The sequence below is a fragment of the Sapajus apella genome, unplaced genomic scaffold, assembly GCF_009761245.1.
Source record: "Sapajus apella isolate SASKATOON/1434 unplaced genomic scaffold, GSC_monkey_1.0 scaffold54, whole genome shotgun sequence".
NCBI lineage: Eukaryota > Metazoa > Chordata > Mammalia > Primates > Cebidae > Sapajus > Sapajus apella.
In genome coordinates, this window is record NW_022436994.1 from 10,180,135 (window position 1) to 10,199,531 (window position 19,397).

At 51.6% G+C, this 19,397-nt stretch overlaps 1 protein-coding gene across 19 annotated transcripts in view; it reads left to right on the top strand.

Moving 5' to 3' along the window:
• Positions 1-19,397, top strand: part of CAMK2B (calcium/calmodulin dependent protein kinase II beta) — a 104,868-nt gene that overhangs the window by 24,905 nt on the left and 60,566 nt on the right. For 18 of the 19 annotated variants that reach the window (XM_032244356.1, XM_032244346.1, XM_032244345.1 and 15 more), the window contains exon 2: positions 16,461-16,555. The exons of the other annotated variant lie outside the window; for it this stretch is intronic. Coding sequence is in view for 17 of the 18 variants with exons in the window: in XM_032244346.1 (XP_032100237.1) it covers positions 16,461-16,555 (95 nt within the window). In the remaining variant the exon portion in view is untranslated. The remainder of the gene's footprint in view (positions 1-16,460; positions 16,556-19,397) is intronic. 19 annotated transcript variants of the gene reach the window in all.

Here is a 19,397-nt window from a genome sequence, read left to right on the forward strand (position 1 = left end):
AGGACTGCATATCATCTTAGGAAATTGACCCCTTTATTATTATGTAATGTTCTTCTTTATTCCTGATAATTTCCCTTGTTCTAAAGTCTGTTGTTTTTTTTCCCCCTGATGTCAATATAGTTACTCCTGGCTGGGTGCAGTGGCTCCCACGTGTAATCGCAGCACTTTAGGAGGCCCAGGTGGGAGAATCACTTGAGCCTAGGAGTTCAAGACCAGCCTGGGCAGCATGGAAACACCTGGTCTCTGCTATACATAGCTGGGCATGGTGGCTCCCACCTGTAATCCCAGCACTTTAGGAGGCTGAAGTGGGAGGAATGCTTGAATGTAGGAGTTTCAGACCAGCCTGGGGAGCCATAGCAAGACTCCATCTCTACAAAAAATTTAAAAAAAAATTATCCAGGCATGGTGGCACATGCCTGTAGTCCCATTTACTTGGGTGGCTGAGGGAGGAGGATTGCTTGATTCTGGAAGGTAGAGGCTGTAGTGAGCCATGATTGTGCTACTGCACTGCAGCCTGGGTGACAGAGTGAGACCCTGTCTCAACAACTACACACACACACACACACACACACACACACACACAACACAACCACAGACATTTACATAGTTACTCCTGCCTTATTTTAGTTATTGTTAGCATAGTGTATCTTTTTCCAATCATTTACTTTTAAAAATTATGATAAAATAAAATTATACATAATATAAAATTTACCATTAAAGAATCCATTCTTTATCCATTAAAGAAATAATCATGGCAAACATTTATTGAGCATTTTACTATGCACCAGACTATGCATTGTTTTTCTGACTTTTACAAAAGCTCTAAGAGATACTATTATTGTCTCTACTTATAGATGAGGAGTTTTCTCAGGATCACACAATCAATAAATGGCAGAGTCTAGAAATGGACAAAGAATGGTCAATTGCAAATTACTGATCCTAAAATGATGGTTTTATCTAATTCATGTAGAGAGTTCACTTATATGTATTTTGATTTGGCTAATCAAAATTATTCTTATTTTTAATTTTTAAACTGTGTCATATATACATAAAATTTTACTTTTTTAACCATTTTTAAGGATACCATTCAGTAGCATTAAGTATATTCACTTTGTTGTGCTACCGTCACCACCATCATTGTCTGGAATTTTTTCATTTTCCCCTACTGAAACCCTGTACCCACTAAAAACTGACTTCCCCTTCTGTCCTCACTCCAGCAATCTCTGTTCTACTCTCTCTCTATGAATTTGCCTATTCTAGGTATCCCATATAAAGGGAATCGTGGTATTTGTGTCTTTTGTGACTGGCTTATTTCACTTAACATAATGTCCTCAAGATATGTCCATGTTGTAGACATGATTTCCTTCTTTATCAAGGCTGAGTAATATTCATTGTCCATATAGACTACACTTTATTCATCCATTCATCTGTCAATAGACACTTGAGTTGCTTCTACTTTTGACTATTGTGAATAATGCTGCTATGAATATTGTATACAAGTATCTGTTTGAGTCCTTGCTTTAAATTTTTTTTGGCTCCACCTTGGAGTGGAATTGCTGGATCATATGGTTAAGTCTATGTTTAACTTCTTGAGGAGCTGCCAAACTGTTTTTCACAGTGGCTGCAACGTTTTACATTCCCACCAGCAATGCACAAGGGTTCCAAGTCCTCTACATCCTCACCAACACTTGTTATTTTCAGGCTTTTTTTAATTAAAAAAATTTTTCATAATAGTCATCTTAATGGATGTGAAGTGGCATCTCATTACAGTTTTGATTTGATTTCTCTCATGGCTAGTGATGTTGAACATATTTTCAACATCTCTTATTTGCCATTTGCATTTCTTCTTTGGAGAAATGTCTATACAAGTTCTTTGCTCATTTTTTGAATTGGCTTGTTTGTTTCTTTGTTGTTGATGTTTAGGAGTTCTCCTGTATTTATCCCTCATCAGATAGATGAATTGCAAATATTTTATCCAGTTCTGTGGACTGTCTTTTCACTCTCTTGATAGTGTCGTTTGATACACAAAAGTTTTGTATTTTGGTGAAGTCCAATTAATTTTTTCTTTTGTTGCCTGCAGTTTTGGTGTCCATATCCAAGAAATCATTGTCAAATCCAATGTTATGAAGATTTCCACCTATGTTTTCTTCTAAATGTTTTATAATTTTAGCTCTTAAATTTCGGTCTTTGATTTGAGTTAATGTTTATATGTTTTGTAAGATAAAGATCCAATTTCATTGTTTTGCTTGTGGGCATCCCAGTTTTCCCAGCACCGCTTGTTGAAAAGACTGTCTTTTCTCCGTTGACTAACCATTGACACCCTTGTCAAAAATCAGTATATGGGAGAATTTATTTCTGGGCACTCTATTTTATTCCATTAGTCTCTATGCCTGTCCTTATGCCAGTGTCAGACCATTTTGATTATTATAGTTTTGTGTTCAGGTTGGGTGTTTTTTGTTTTGTTTTGTTTTTGAGATGGAATCTCACGTCACCCAGGCTGGAGTGCAGTGGTATGATCTCAGCTCACTGCAGCCTCCACCTTCTGGGTTCAAGTGATTCTCCTGCCTCAGTCTCCTTAGTAGCTGGGATTACAGGCACACGCCACCACATCCAGCTCATTTTTGTATTTTTAGTAGAGACAGGGTTTCGCCATGTTCGCCAGGCTGGCCTTGAACTCCTGACCTCAAGTGATCCACCCACCTCGGCCTCCCAAAGTGCTGGGATTACAGGCTTGTGCCACCGTGCGAGGCCTGTATAAAGTTTTGAAATCAAGAAATGTGAGTCCTCCAACTTTGTTTTTCTTTTTCAAGATTATTTTGACCAGTCGTTGTCCCTTGAGATTCCATATGCGTTTTAAGATGGGGCTTTTTCCCTGCAAAAAAACAAAAAACAGAAACAAAAAAAGCCATTGGAATTTTGATAGGGATATCACTTGAATCTGTAGATAACTTTGGGTAGTATCCATACCTTTACTGTTCATTTATTTGTGCCTTCATATTTAAATAGGTTTCTTGTAGATGACATACAGTTTGGTTTGGTTTTTTGATCCAGTGAGGCAATCTCTGTCTTTTAATTTGTGTGTATAGTCCCATTGACATTTAAACTGATTATTGATATAGTTGGATTGATAGCTACCATATTTGTTTCTGTGTTTTATTTTTCCTTATTTCTTTTTTTTTTGTCTTCCACTCTTTTTCTGCTTTCTATGGTTTAATTGAGCATTTTATATGATTCCATTTTCTCTCCTCTCTTGCTTTTCTTAGCATTCCTCCTCCTCTTCCTCCTCCTCCTCCTCCTCCGCCTCTTCTTTTTTTCCCTCTTCTTCCTTTTTCTTGTCTGTGGTTGTTCTAGAGTTTGCAATACACGTATATACATTTACAACTAACCCAAGTCCACTCTCAAATAACACTATACCATTTCACAGGTAGTGAAGTAATGCAAAGTAATGCAAATACCTTATGGGTTATAGCAGAGTAGTTCCAATTCCTCTCCTACTCCTGATAATGTTGCTTTCTTTCACTTCTCCGTAAGTGATCATCGCCAAATACACTGTTGGTAGTATTATTTCAAACAAATTGTTATCTACTAGATCAATGAATAATTAGAAAAGATTTCATATTACCTTCACTTATTTCTTCTCTAAGTCTCTTCCTTTACATAGATCCAAGTTTCTGAGCTGTCATTTTTCTTTTTTCTGAAGAATTTCTTTTAACATTTCTTTTTTTTTTTTTTTTTTTTTTAGACGGAGTTTTTTTTTTTTTTTTCAGGCTGGAGTGCAATGGCGCGATCTCGGCTCACCGCAACCTCCGCCTCCTGGGTTCAGGCAATTCTCCTGCCTCAGCCTCCTGAGTAGCTGGGATTACAGGCACGCGCCACCATGCCCAGCTAATTTTTTGCATTTTTAGTAGAGACGGGGTTTTACCGTGTTGACCAGGATGGTCTCGATCTCTTGACCTCGTGATCCACCCGCCTCGGCCTCCCAAAGTGCTGGGATTACAGGCTTGAGCCACCGCGCCCGGCCTAACATTTCTTATAAGGCAGATATACTGGTGACCAATCGCTTCAATTTTTGTTTGAGAACGTCTTTGTTTCTCCTTTATTTTTGGCGGGTAATTTCTCTGGATACAGAATTCTAGGTTGGTGGTTACTTTCAACACTTTAAATGTTTTACTCCACTCTCTTCTTGCGAGCTTGAGAAGTCTGATGTAATGCTGCTTTGCCCCTTGATAGGTAAAGTGTTTTTTGCTTCTGATTCTTTCAAGATTTCCTCTGTCTTTGATCTTCTGCAGTCTGAATGTGATGTGACTAGGTATACATTTTGGGGTATTTCTTCTGCTTGGAATTCTCTGAGCATCCTGAATTTTGGTGCCTGGCTTCAATTTTGGAAAGTCTCAGTCAACATTCCTTCAAATGTTCCTTCCGCTTTTCCGCTTTCTTCTCCTCCTGATATTCCCGTTACATGTGTTGTTTATATCTTTTGTAATTTTTCCATAGCTGTTGGATTATTTTGTTTTGTCTTTTTCATTCTTTTTTGTCTTTGCGTTTTAGCTTTAGAAGTTTCTATTGATACGTTTTCAAGCTCACTGGTTGGTTCTTTGGCTGTGTCTAGTCTGCATCAAAGACGTTCTTTGCTCCTGTTACTGCGTTTTTGATTTCTAGCATTTCAATTTCCATCTTTTTACTTACATCACCCACCTGTTTTGTGTGTTGTCCACTTTTCCCGTTAGAGCCTTTAGCAGGGGAATTACAGTTGCTTTAAATTTCCAGTTTGACAGTCCCAGAAATCTTTGCCATATCTGAGTCTGGTTCTGATGCATGCTCTGTATCTCTAGACTGTTTTTTCCTGCCTTTTTACATTCCGTGTAGTTTTTTATTGAAAGCTGGACATGATGTACTGGGTAAAAGGGATGCGGTGAACAGGCCTTTAGTAATGCGACAGCAGGAAGCTGGGGGAGAGGAAGCATTCTGTGCTCCTATAATTAGGCCTCAGCACTTAGCGCGCCTGTGCCTGCCCCTGTGCTGCGACCCTCACAAGGGCTTGTCAGTCTGTCCCTTCCACCCGCTTATGTACTACAGGATGGCTGGAGGGTGCCAAAGTCGGGTAGCTCCCTTCCCCAAGGTAGGTTTGGCTCTGATAAAGCCCCAGCAGGTTGTGCTATAGTAAGATAATTTCTCCTGAGGGCAGGCTCTGTTAAGAACAGAACGCTCTGGCATGTTTCAAAATGAACCCTTTTCTCCTCCCCATGCCAGAAGCCCTGGGGAGTTTTCTTCCAGTCTTCACTGTGAGAACCTGGTAGGATTCCTGGAGGTAAAACTTACAAAAGTACAGCCTTACTGCTAAGGCTGGGCACCCTGGAATTCTTAATCCTTAGACTTGTAACCTCTGATCACCTGGCAATTTGCCAGTTACGGTTTAGATTTTCCTACCCTGGCACTGGTTCCGTGGAGGTTTCTGCTTTGGTAAGTTGTGATTCTCCACACTTGATTTTAGCCAAAGGCTGAGAAGTGATGGTAAGTTGTAATTCTCTGTATCTGCCAGTTTTGGAGGCAGCAGTTTTCCTGCTCCAACCTCAGTTCTTTGATGGATCTAAGAAGAGATTTTCTTACGTCTGCTGATTTTTAGTTTGTTTAGCTTTTTGTCGGTAAGGACAGGAGCAATGCCGTACAACCTTCTCCCATGCTAGACCAGACAATGTTTTAAGCTTTGCTTTTAACATTTTTTAGGTATTTGTTTTTATATTTTAGGTAGTTTTTTAAAAAATCTACCCAGAAGTTATTTTTCAGTGTGATTTGAGGTAGGCACCTGTTATTCTAACACATCAACCCTGTGAAATGTGTATCATCAAACCCATTTTGCAGACCAGCAATAAGTTACAAGTCCAGAATTCACCCCAGGTCCTCCTGATTCAAACCTCCCATCTTTCTAATCTCTCCTTGGCTTTTCTGAGTCCAGCATTGTGGGCCTTGGTTGTCTTTCCTTGACTTCCCACATCCCAGGTGGGACAGAAAGTGCAGCGCCTGCTGGGACGGATACACCCATCATCGTCTGCCAATGCCCATCTCTATCTGACTCTGCTGCTCCCTAGGACCCAGCTGACCTTTTGTTGGGAGGGGTGAGTGCACTGCTGTCGTGTCCTGGGAGGGTCCTGTTTGGTCTTAGAGAGGCCACCACCCCCATACAATTGCCATACAGACATACACCAGCCTAAATACGGCCAAGCCGTGGCGAGGGTGCCAAGTTGGTGAGGGTGCTGGCCTGGGAGCACTTTGGAAGATGAGGACCAGAGGGCCAGGAGATGGGACTTGTACAAATCAGGAGGGACTGATCCAGGGCCAGGAGGTAGCCTGTTGACTCATAGATCTTTCTAGATCACAAATAGAGATCTTATGATGTGCATCCATGGTCCCCTTCTGGTGCTCAGTGCAGACATTGCTTAATCAATCACAGGGCACATGCGCCCAAGCCCCAGCAGTCCCACTGTCCCTGGGCAGGCACTGCCCAGTGCCTTCTGCACACCAGCTCTGGGATGGTCACTGGGACAGAGAGGGAGCAATCAGTGCCTGGGAACCAGCTGTCTGTTTCCGTAGCCCTTTTGCTACCTGTGCATGCCATCTCTCAGGCTGCCCCTCACATCAGCAGCATGCATCCCAGGATGCCTGTGTCCTTGTCCCGCCTCCTGCCTCACCCCTTCCGTCCGCCCTGTGATAAACAGACAGGGGCATCTGATATGGGCCCTTGGAGTTGGGGACTTTGGTGGGGGCAGGGAGGACCCAGGAAGAGAGGCAGAGATTGAGGGTTTCCTTCCTTGGAGAGGGGTCAGCCAGGGGTGTGGGGTGCTGGGCCAGAAGAGGGAGAAGCAGCTTTCCTGGGGATGTGCGGAGCCTTGGGAGCCGGTCAGACCCCACCTGACCCCAGATTGCTGCCCACTGCCTTGCTGCCGTTGGCTTTGTTGCCTTGAGCTCTCCAGGATGACCCGGAGGGTCCTGGCTGCAGCAGGTCCTGGCAGTGGGTCTGGGCAGTGTGAGACGTGGGGCCCCTGAGGTTGAAACTGAACACAGTGTCACAGAAACAAGTCAAAATTACACTGTTCTCCTATTCTATACAGCAGGGTTCCTCAACCCCCAGACCATGGACCAGTAGTGGTCTGTGGCCTGTTAGGAACCGGGCCACCCAGCAGGAGACAAGCCCTGGGCGAGCCAGCATTACTGCCCAAGCGTTAGATTCTCATAGGAGTGCAAACCCTATTGTGAACTGCAAGCGAGGGATCTAGGTTGCACCTTGCACGCTCCTTATGAGAATCTAATGTCTGATGATCTGAGGTGAAACAGTTTCATTCTGAAACTGTTGTTCTCCCCTGCGCCCCACCTCCGACTGCCTTGCATGAAACCAGTCCCTGCTGTCAAAAAGGCTGGGGACCATGGCTGTACAGGATTGTCAACATACAAGAGGAAAACCTGTACAGACTCGATCCAGCTGTCTAGAAGTGACAACCACCACGTTAACTCATGTGAAAATGTGGAGGCGCTCCCATGCATCACCAGGCACCTGTGAACCTCACCAGGGCATACGGGGCATTTTGTCATGAGCTTATTTGGCTAAGAAATGGCCTGTGCTCTGCTCGTAGCATTGTCAAAAATGTGAAGAAAATGGTGTATCTCGGTATACTTTCTTGGCTTGCCCAGATGATGAGCCGGCACTCAGTATCTAGGAGGAAATTTAGCAGAACGATGACCAGGGGACCTGGCAGGTATGGGGCTTTGAAGCACAGAAGCGAGTGACTTTCTGTGTATGTGGGTGGGAAGGGCCCTGCCCCTGAGAGAGGGACTCTGATAGGAGGGCACCTGGTCCCCAGGCTGGGGGTGGGGGTGGGGCAGCCATACCACTCTGCTGAGGGGGACAGAGAGCAGAGGGTGCTCTGCTGGGGTTTTCTTGTTCTGATATGCTAGGGTCTTTGTGCACCCACAAAGACCCCAGGTAAGTGGCTGCCGTCGAGGGGTGGAACCATCAAGTTTGGGTGTAGCCTCTGATAAGCCTGTGGACATCAGGTGGGCGACAGGAGGGGTTTCTGCCCAGCTCTTGCCATGTGTTTCTTTGTTACTGTGTTCGTTTCATCAGAAGCACCTGTTGTGGCTTCAGCAGATCACACAGGGCTTCAAAAAGGGGCCAGTGTTGGGTCCTAAGAATACAAGTCTCTTCTTCCACTCTTGGCCCTCCAGAGCCTTTTTGAATAAAGGTCAAATAAGTTAGGAAAAGGATGTACCTCATACTCCCTTCTTGGAGATTCACAGTACAAATGATCCCATTAAAGGCCCTGAGAGGTCCTGCAGTTAAAGAAAGGAAGGAAGGAAACACCATCTAACCTAGTGGTTCCCAAACTTCTTTTCCCACAGAGCCCCTTTTGCACCTAACATCTGTTAACGTCCTATGAAGCCAACATTTGAGGAGTGTGATTTGGGAAGCATTTGTCTGCTGCCCACAGTGGCAGATCCCACAAGGCAGACCTGGGCTCACAGCATGCATCCTGGGCTGAACTGCCCCAGAATTCACGTACATGGAAGCCCAGTCCTCAAAATGTGACTGTATTTGGAAATAGGATAGTTGCCAATGTAATTAGTCAAGTTAGGATGAGGCCATGTTGGAGATATGACTGGTGTTCTTATCAAATGGGTGTTCTTGGACACAAAGACACACACAGAGAGAATATCATGTAACTGTGAAGGCAGAGATTGGGATGATGCATCTAGAAGCCAACTAGTACCATGGATTGCAAACAGCACCGGAATCCAGGAGAGAGCTATGGAACAGATTCTCCCTTGACGCCCTAGAAGGGAACCAGCTCTGATCTCTGCCTTCTGGCCACCAGAACTGCAAGAGAATAAATATCTGCTGTTGAAGCCACCTGGTTGGTGGTACCGTGCTGCAGCAGCTCGAGCAGACTCATAAAGCATGGATAAGTTAGGACTTTAGCTCTCAATGGGCTCCGAAGCTGGTGTTGGGGAGCCCTTGGTCCAAAGCAGGAGAGAGCTTTGGGAACTCTTTCTGGGGCTGTATGAGCCACCCAGATTCCAAGTTTGGAAGAATGGTTTTCCATTACTGGTGACGTGAATTGTGCTTTTGGAAGTGAATGCTGCTGAAATAAGTGAGAGTCATGGCAGGCCATTTTTGAGAAGGGAAGTTAGAGACCTCCTAAACACTTGCTAATCGAGGAAGTACCCAGCTATCCGTGCTGCGTCAACTTGAGGGATTGTTCTTTCCTGTGAGTATATGATCTCGGTCGAAATGTGGGACTCGTGTGTGAAGTGATGTCAAATACAAAAGTCAAATACAAAATAGTCACTCCCATGCTGATGAGGCACGTACTTGGGTGCTGGCCCAGGCCATAAACGAGTTTGGGTGCTCACAAACAGGAGTGTGTCCAGCTGCTCGTCTCCAGTAGGGTCACCTCACACCTAGTTTTTAGAACCCGGGATGTCTGGGTCCTGGGCAGGAGTGGACGACCCAGCCCTGGAAGCTCGGTTTGCACCTGCCTGGGGGACATCCTGCCATTCGGGGGAGGATGGCCACCCGCCTCCCTGTGGGATGTTGCTCTGGGCCTGGGGACTCCAGCTCCTGCCTGGCGGGGCATGTATGTGTCTGAAACTCCTCAGGAGCCCAGACACTCTCCTCCCTTGCTCGAACCCCAGGGCCAGAGGCTGGGGAGGGATAAATACCATGCAGGCATCCACAGGACAGTATCTACGGACAAAGAAGTATGCAGCTGTCAGATCATGCAGTTGGGGCTTCATTAATAGCACAGGGGACATAGTGAGAGGAGAAAGTGGAAAGTGGCGGCAAGAGTCCCCTAATTGTGTAGGAAGACACCTCCCCATGCCGCAGAGCTGCACACTTGCACAAATACAAACATCGGTGGGCCCTACTGACCGTGTTGCAGGTTTTGGAGGTGACGTCAACGCGTTCTGTAGACCCTCTTGTTTACTCCATGGCAAACGTCGTAAATGTAACAATAATAGAAGCATACGTTCCATCTACTGTGAAAGTGAATTGTGTTTTTGTATTATCATAATTAGAAAAATACACAAAAGAAAAAACCCACGGCAACCTCATCACTGTGTTCCATATAAAAGTTACTGTTTCCACCAAATTGCTTAGGTCAAGATTCGAATATAAAAGGACCTCCCCTCCCGCACTCCCAAGAGCTCATTTTAATCAAAAGCGGGAACTGTGTTTTTAAGCTAACGCACAGATAAATAGCAATTTGATTTAGCTTCACCCACACAAGAGAAACATGTAGGTCCCCATGCAGTCAGTGGACTTGTGCCTGCTGGGTGGTCCCCAGCCCCTGGCCCAGGCCTCCTCATGGAGCCCACTTGTGGCCAACCATGTGAGAAAGGACCTAGGTGGCCTGAGGCTGGTTTCAGAACAACCGCTTATTAATTTACATCAGGAAATAAAGCTGTCAGCCTGAAAGTGCTTCTGTGGCTGGCCCAGACTTTTCCAGAAGGACCTGCTCTGGAGGACCTGCGGGGGGAGGGGGCTGTGCTTGTTGCTAGGGAGACAGCGCCTGGCCCACATGGGGACTGTCACACGCAAAACCCGGAGGGGAAATTTCGATTTACGAAACAAGTCAGCCAGGCTTGGATCTTTCGCTTTTCCTCAAGGCTCCTTGGCTTCTTTCAGCTCTAAAATGTAAGAACCTCCTGGACTTGCGGGTGGCCTTTCTGTAGATTGAAGGGGTCCCATGGCCCTTGGCTGTCACTGTTGTTAGGAGTCCTAGGGGGCGTTTCCAGCCCATTCTGCAACGTCTGAGGAGAGGGCGCACGTGTGTGTGTGTGTGCGCGTGCGCGCGTGCGGGTACGCATGCCTATGAATTGCAACCAACCTGCAAGGCTCAGGATTGAGGCAGGCAGCCCTGGCTCGGGTGGCACAGGCCCCAGCGCTTGGGGCGGAAACTGGACAGCATGGACACGGGCCGCGGGAGGTAGAGAGAGGAACAGGGAGAGAAGCTGCTGCCTCCGAAATTTCCACTAAGGAAATGGAATCCAAGCGTTGAGTGGGCTGACTTGGAGGCCGCTTTGATCATGCGTGGCCGAGCGCTGCCCTGTGGAAACTCAGCATCCTGTCGTGGGGATCACAGGCACAAAGCAGTCCCGGGAGCCCAGGTCCCTGCCCATGCCGTCCTGGGAGCAGAATCGCACTGCTAGCGCTTTCTGGATGCTGGATACTGTGTTGTGGCTTGTACATGTGTCACCTTGTTCTGCATAGGGGGACAATCACTGCCCCTTACTGCCGGAAGGCACCAGCTCTTGTGAGGTGGCTGGGAGGGCGCCTAAGTAGGGTCTGTGTGACCTTCCTTCCTTGGTGTCATTACCAAGTGTCTCAACTGCACCCCAAGAGCCAGTAATCATGGTAACTCCCAGTCTTCACGAGTGAAGGTGAGGCATGAGAGGGCCCTAGAGGGGCTGTCGTGTGGCCCTGCTGGGGGCAAGGCGAGACTCAGCACCTTCCTGCTCTCTGGGCCCTCACATGAGCTCCGGCCATGCTGCTTAGGGACACGCCTCCTCCTGGCTCACTTGGAAGAGGTGTGGGCAGCTGGGGAGGGCCGCAGGGCGACCAGCATGACCTGGTGGAGAGTGGGGCAAGCCACAGAGCCACCTACAGTAGGGAGCTCCATGGATAGTCAGCAACAGGTGGCCGCTTACAAGTGGGCACTGGAGGGAAGAGGCAGGCACTGGGGGGCGGGAGGGGGAGCAAGGGGACAGCTCAGAGCTGGGAAAGCCAGGGCCTGGACCAGCAGTCTGTTGTGGAGCCAGAGGAGCCACAGACTATATACGAGGAGGAGACAGAGGCGGATGGGGCATCCTGCAGACAGTGCCACATCCCGCCACCTCTGCCCGTGAAGCCCCGGGAGCCCGCAGGATGCCTGTGAAACACCGGCTGACCTGGGTGGCCGCAGTCAGGGCAGCTACTCAGCACCTCTCCTCGAAGGTGGCCTTCACCCCATGATTGCGCAAGAAGACTGAGCCCCACTACAATGAAGGAGGTGCCCGAGAAACTGCAGTCATGGAAACGGGCCGCTCAGTTCCGGGGCTCCATGCCCGCCCAGAATTAATTCTTCCCCTTCTCTCTCAGGACAGGTTTCCCTGGTACTGTTGATCCCACTGTAAATGAGACAGTGTTCAGAGCCTTCCACAAAGCAAGGACTCAAAGAGTATTTTCTTGTTTTAATTAGCTTTATTTGATTTTAAAAGCCCCATAATATGCTTGGTGCCCAGGGGCCTCATGATCTGAACGGGTTATTCAAATCGCTTTCAGCCCGGCTCTGTCGCAGTCTTCCCACGCAGGCCATCGTGCGGGCAACCTTGATGTTCAGATGCAGCTTGCAGCCCGCAGGAACATTGACCTGGGATCCCACAGGGCTACCCTCTTCCAGCTTCTTCCTGCCTTTGCTCCAACCCACTGTGCCCTTGCAGCTGCCTGGGATGGGCCGCACCCCAGGGGCAGGCGTGTGGTCAGTCCACGCACCCGCAGTGGCACCCAAGGCAATATTTGCTGAGCCTGAGCATGACGCTGCCACCTGCTAGGGCCACCTACACTTCTGGACAAGCAGATGGGGCTTCGAGCCTGTCTGTGCAATGGGCAGAGTGGGGAAGGAAGGGGCCTTGTTTACTTGGGGCACTCTCTGGTTCTGATCAGGGCCTTGTGGCCTCAGTGTGGCACAGACCCGTCTACCCACAGGCCCTGGACATCTTGGTGAGTCCCCTCCTGCTGGGACACTCCAGGGGCTCTTCCTGTACTGCTGGACTGGACAAGCCCTGAGGCCCAGCAGCCTCTGCTCCACAGCCCACTGTGTTGCTTATGGGTCAGTTCTTGCTCGTATATCACAGCCCAGGCACTGTGCCTGATACCTAGGTCCAGAGTGTAGGGCACTCTGCCCATAGACAGCCACTGGAAAGGGGAGTGGCAGAAGCGAACAGGTAAATAGTTAAGTAAACTGACCTAAGGAACTTGCGAAGTGCAATATCCAAAGGCCAAGCTGACTTTCTGTGCGAGCTGGGAAAGCGGGGAGCCATTTGCATTGGGTCTTGAGGGATGCATAGGAGTTTGCCCTTGGCAGCGGGGACAGGCTTGTGACACAGATCTAGGCTGTTTGTCAGTGTTGTCTCACAATGATTATAAACTCTGGCGGGCGCCCACTGAGTTGCAAGGGAGGATGGTGATGGTGCTGGCTTCTTTGCTCTTGGAGAAGCCAGAGATGTTGGGGCCCTAGCCGTGGCCTGCCTGGCTCATGCTAAACGTGTTTGTGGCCACTTCTCAGAGGGTTGACACTTCCAAGGGGGCTTCCTGTGACAGACTGGCATCTGTCGAGTGGCAGAACCACCGGGAAGGGGAGGAGGCAGAGGTGGGTCTGCAGCTGCCAGCCCAAGTGCCCAGGGGAGATGGCAGGATGGGCATGGCAGATAGCCGGTATGGGGAGGAGCCCCTTCCACAGTGCTCTTTAGGGGAAGTGGGGGAGATGACCGGGGTGGGGGACTTAAGCATACATTCCTAAAGTTCCCCAGAGGAGAGAGGAGAGGAGGGAGATTGGGGGTGGCGATGACATTGGGGCTCAGAGAAGGTCCAGGGCTGCAGTAAAGGACGGAAAGCGTGGGAGAGGCAGAGCCCAGGCGTGGGGTGCCGGGAGCAGTGGTCTCCTTGGGAGCGGCCCTCCTGCCCCTTCCCCCAGCTAGCCGCCTTCTCCCTCTGGAGCACCTGAGTCACTGGGAAAGGGGACCCTGTCCTCTCTTCTTGAGGGTGCCCTCCACCCCACCTGCAGGCCTGTGTCCAAAAGCAGGGCCTTCTTCACCCCCAGGCCCTGCACCCCTGGGCCCTTCCTGCTGAGTGTTAACTGGGTGCCTGGTGCTGTGCCTGCCTCCTCCTGTGTCGCTTCAGCTGTGCGGCCTGGTGCTCCTACTCCACACTCATCCCCAGACCCCTAGCCCTGCCCTCTTCCTTCCTCAGCAGCGCTGCCTGGCCTCGGCCCCCTGGCTCTGGCTGTCTTGCCTGTGTTCCCTGCCCCTCCTTCCCCAGATTGCTGACTGCCCAGACCCAGGCTGATGGTGCAGGGGCTCTCCGGAGCCTTCTGCAGAGGAGAAAGGGGCTGTCTGACCCAGGGAGGGGAGAAGGGTTGGCTGGAGAGGTCCCCCTACCCATCCGCCTGCCGTCAGGCTCTTGGTGGTATGGTGTGTGGATGCTGTGTGCTGGGGAACAGCTGTGGCTTGCACCCTCTACTCCTGTACCTGTCTGAGTCTGGCCAGCAGCCGGGAGCCTGCTGTGCTGGTGGGAAGCTGCACTTCGGTCTCCTCGCTGCCCCAGGGGCGGGCTCACCATGGCAGTGCCATACGGGAATCATGAGCTCGCCATAGATGTGCAGTCTGTTGAACTTCCCACTGAGGGTCTGCCCTGCAGTGTGAGGTCGGGTCCTGGCGCAGGGAGGCCTGGACTCCCCTTCAGAGCCTGGTCCAGAACACGCAGTGGAGGCCTGCCAGGTCAGCCCCGTGGCCACTGTACCCTCTAGGGATCAGAGCCCGACAGATGGCAGCTCAGGACTCATTTCTGGAAGCTCTCACCTCTCGTGAGTAAGAAGTCCTGCAAACAGCCACATTGTGGCCCCAGGAGGCCCTTATGCTTGGTCTTATGGATGGGGAAACTGAGGCTCAGAGAGCTGTGTCACCCCTTCTAACCAGGAAGTGACTGACAAGGATTGAAGCCAGAACAGGCAAAAAGCCCACGGTCTTTGCCCTCACCTCAGTCTCCCAAGTTAATGTCATATGTTAAAAACAATAATCCTTTGTTTATATTTTTCTTAAAAAACATTTTGAGAATGTAACCAATGCACATGGTGAAAAAAATCAAGCAGAACAAGAGAATGCAGAGTGAATAGTGGGCGTCTCCCCCCGCATCTCCTGAGACAGCCCCTGTCCCTGTTCATGGGTTGACTTTAAAAAGTAAAGACACAGTTCAGCGGCCATCCAAGCACAATCACTGATCGTAAGACCTGAGCCATTACGAAAATGTTCCATTAGATTTAGTGTAATTATTTATCTTTCCAAGGAATTGAACAGTACCCTTTTACAAAGATTTACCTCCACTAAGGACCATAGATAAAACAGCGTTTGTATGTAAGACACTCCTCTTCCTCCATGAGAGCCCTTGGCCTGGACTCCCGTGCGGGTTTCTCAGGCTGTCCAGGCCGAGGAGGCTGTCTGGAGCGGAGGCTGTTCCTGTAGGGAAGGCCAGGCACTTTGCAGGTGCAGACACAGGAGGGTTGTGCGTGCTTGGGTTTGCACTGGTGGGTGCTGCCTGGTGGTGGGCTTCCTCTGAGCCCCCCTTTCTCCCAGCCTCAGCCTGAGAGCATCCTCTGGCCCTTCTGTCTGGACTCAGACCCTTCATGTGGCATTTCCTGCCCAGGCCCCTTGCTTCATGTGTGCTGTTCTTAGAAAATGATCTGAAAGCAAATCAAATCGACTGTGGTGACAGTCAGATTCTGCAGGGCCTCCTGGTGGGCACCGGCCCCTCCCCTCCTGCCTCACGGCTCTGTGGCTCCCCTCGGGTGGCACTGACTCCCTCGGGGTGCCCTCTGCAGGCCAGGCTTTGTGGGGCGCGTTCAGGTTCTCTCTTGATGGCCTCAGCAGCCTTAACCCGATTCCTTACTTGTGTCTCTTGGGCTCTGGGTCATGGTTGGTGCTGGTCCGCTCCCTCTGTCCCCCATCCCTCCTCCCCTCTCCCCACCCCCAGGCTGTCGATTCATGAATGGCCCTTGACCCCCACCCTGGGCCTCCGTGGCCTCTGTGATGACTCCTGGACAGTGGAGGCTCTTGGGGCCCTCCCCTCCAGCTTTGCAGTTTAATGATGTGATGTTTCTCCCTCCCTGCAAAACCTCCTGTGAGTCCCTGTGTCTGACCGCACCAAATCCCAATAAACTGCCCTCTGGAGCTGGGCCTTCCAGACAAGGCCAGCTTCATTTCCCCCTGGGGAGGACTCAGCAGGGCCTCATGGACGTGGTGCACAGCCCCCGAGGGTGCCTGCTGAGAAGCCCCTGGACATGGACTCTTGGTCCAGCCAACCCATGAGGATGAGGGCCTGTGGGTCACATAGGAGCTGAATGGGGCGCCTCTGCCACCCTCGCCAGGACCTGACTGATCCTCCTCCTCTGCACAACCCCCCAGGGCGTGCCATCTGCCAGGGCTCTGCCAGCCATCGGGAAGCCAGCCTCTGTCCTGCTGGTGTTGAGTGGGGCCAGCTGAGCGTGGCTTGTGAGGGGCACCCCTTCCTCACCATTTCTGACTCACAGCCATCTGCCCGAGGCTGGGCCGGTGGCTGATGCTTAATGGGGAGTGTTTATGGGGAGATTAATCGGCTCTCTCTCTTTCTCCTTGTCTGTCTCTGTCTCTGTCTCTCGCTCCCCCGTTTTCCTCCCCAGGGGGGCTTTCTCTGTGGTCCGACGCTGTGTCAAGCTCTGCACCGGCCATGAGTATGCAGCCAAGATCATCAACACCAAGAAGCTGTCGGCCAGAGGTAGGGCATGGGGAGTGTCCAGCGCAGCTGCTGTCAGGCTGGGGCAGGGGCTTTGGAGGCGAGCCCTGTGGACTGTGCGGCAGGCCCCTCCCAGGCTTGGCTGGCACTTGGCCCATCTGGCCTGTGGCTCCAACACATGCAGTGGGGTTCCTGGAGTGAATGCTGTGGCAGAGGGAGGCACAGGAGTGTTGGGGACTTCAGGGCGCCTCTGGCCTGGTGGGGCCTGGGCTGGTTAGGGTGCCGACCTCAGACTCCTGGATGTACCTTTGCGCTCTGGTTAGGGTGTTCTCAGGGCCCCACTTCATCTCCCCTTCCCAAGTGTACTGGGGTCTCTGCCCCCAGAGCTGGAGGGGGAGAAGTTCAAGGTGGCCAGCCCGCCATGGTGGTTGGGTGATGTCATCTGCCCTGAAAGCTGTGTGCTGGACGACAGCTCAGTGACAAAGTTTTGGGTGACCTGGCAATGCTGCGATTGGCCATCTGCCTTCTGACAGCAGAGACCTGGTGTCGTGGCCAACTGGGAGGTCACCCGGCAGTTTCCTAACTAACAGAGCCCAAGTCTTCTACACAGTGGCAGAGCACTCCCACCTGACCTGGGAGGGCTTCTAAGACATGCAGGGTGTGTGCGAGGAAGGGCCTAGCCTGGTGCTGGCCCCAGGTGGCCCTCGGTGTGTGGATGTGCCGCGTCACGGTCCTTGCTGGTGATGGTCAGCTCTGGGCGCTGCAGGTGGCGATGGAGCAGACAGTCCCCTGCCTTCCTAGGGTTTCCCTGCCCTTGTCCTGTGGGGCAGGTAGAGGACAAACAAAACCCAAAGTCAGCACACAGGAAATCCGATGGTGACGGTCAGAGGCCGCCTGGGGTAGCTTCTGTGGCTGGGGTGCAGATCTGAGGAGGCAGTGGGGAGGGACTAGGGCAGGGGTCCTGCTGGAGCCCCAAGGTAGGGTGTGCCAGGGAGCCCGCAGGGGCTGTGTAGGCGGGTGTGGAGGGGGGTGCCTGCCTTACTGAGGTGGCAGCCCCCTGTCGCTGCCCATGCAGTGGGGTCCATGGAGGAGGGGCTGGATGATGCCCTGTTAGAGGAGCCAAGCGAAGCCCCTGTCTGCCGCTCTCAGCCCTTCCCCTCCCAGGGCACAAATCTGAGCTAATCAGGAGCTGGAGAGGCCCTGACCCATCTGGCGAGGCTGCCAGATGCTGAGGCCGAATGTCGGCAGAGACAGGCATCCCCTGGGTTGGTGAGAGGGCTGCCTGCTGTCTGTGGCCTGCAGTTTACAGTGATCCAGCCACCTGTGGGGGTGGGCCTGTGTGATTTGTGAAGTGATGTGTCAGCACGTGCTGTATACTAAGCCATCCGTATTTCCCCTTCTTGGGAGCATTTTCTGACATCGGGCTGCAGGGAGGTCCTTTAGGCTGCAGTGGGACCTACTCCTGTCCCAGCCCTTGTCTACCTCCTTATCACTGACCCACAAAGGGGCTTGGCAGTGCCCAGGGCCGGGTCAGTCGCCATGTGGGCCTCCCAGCCCACAAGGGGCTATGGGTGGGTGGCACTGCAGAGGGCCCAGCAGGGACACTGAGAAGTGGGCTGGGCAGGTCCAGAGGCGTGCGCTCCCAACCATTCTCCACGAGGTGCGGGGCCTGGGTGGCCCCTCTGCCCTGTAACTCCACACAGCTGGACATGGGCCGCCTGCTGGTCAGCCCTGTTGGCCCCCTGGGGGCCCAGCCCGTGTTCCAGGACCTAGGGCAGCCAGCTTGTTTTTTCTTGATCAAGACACAGAACTGCTCATAAGTGATCAGTCCTCAGGTATGGCTGTGGCCAGTACCTGTGGGTCTCCAGAGGACATCCCTGAGTCTGGGACACTCCCTGCCTGTCACAGGGTGCCACAGAGAGGAGGTCTTCACACACGTGTCTGTGCACGCATGCATGTGTATGAGCCTGATCGAGCCTGCGGAATGGGGCTCTGGCCCTCAGGCAGTGAGGCTGGGACCAGCCCAGGCTGAGCTGGGGGAACGAGAGGAACTCCTGGTTCCTGATTGGGAAGATGCTTTGGGTGTCCCAGAGGCCTGGACTGAGGCAGGTGGGGGTCCTGGAGTTGGCCCTTGGCTGGGAGAGCAGTGGGCAGAGGTGAGGGCCACTTGCTCTGAGGGTCAGCTTCGATGAGCCCCAGGGTGTTGGGACAAGCAGGTGGGAGGAGGAAGGAGTGGCCTCTGGAGCCAGGATTTCAGTCCAGACTCAGAAGGGATGTCCCGGAAGGCTCCAGGGACTGAGCCATATGCTGAGGACACCAGCCTGAGTATGTCATTGTGGGTGGGACCAAGGGTGATTGAGGTGCTGGGGGGTGCAGATGTCACCGGGAGCAGAGAGCAGGGAACTGCTGATGCCAAGAGGCCTGGCCAGGGTCCTGGGGTGTCTGCGGAGTGCACAGACCTGAGTGGGCTGCCCTTTGCTCTCCTCTGAACCTGCGCCTCTGGGAGTCGTGGGTCAGTGTGGTTGTCTGTGGTGACCAAATGTTCCCTCTGACCACCCAGGGACTGCTGCAGGCTTGAGCCCGGGCACGGGGATGGTCGAGTGTGGGTCACAGCCTGCTGTCCTCCTGGCCCCAGGGAGCAGCTCATTTGTCCCGTGGCTGCCCTATCATGGACGAAGATCCACGTGTGTCTGGTGGCCTCGCTGGACCCTGAGTCCTGGCATTGCCCAGTGCAGCCTTTCTCTAGCAGGCTTGAAACTCAGACCTGAAGAGACGCCAGGCCCGGCTCAGGTCCCGCGGCTACACTGCATTGACAGCAACCATATCAAAGCCAGCGCCGCCCGTGTGCTTGCCGTGCGCACTGCACGGAGCCTGGGGGCTTCTG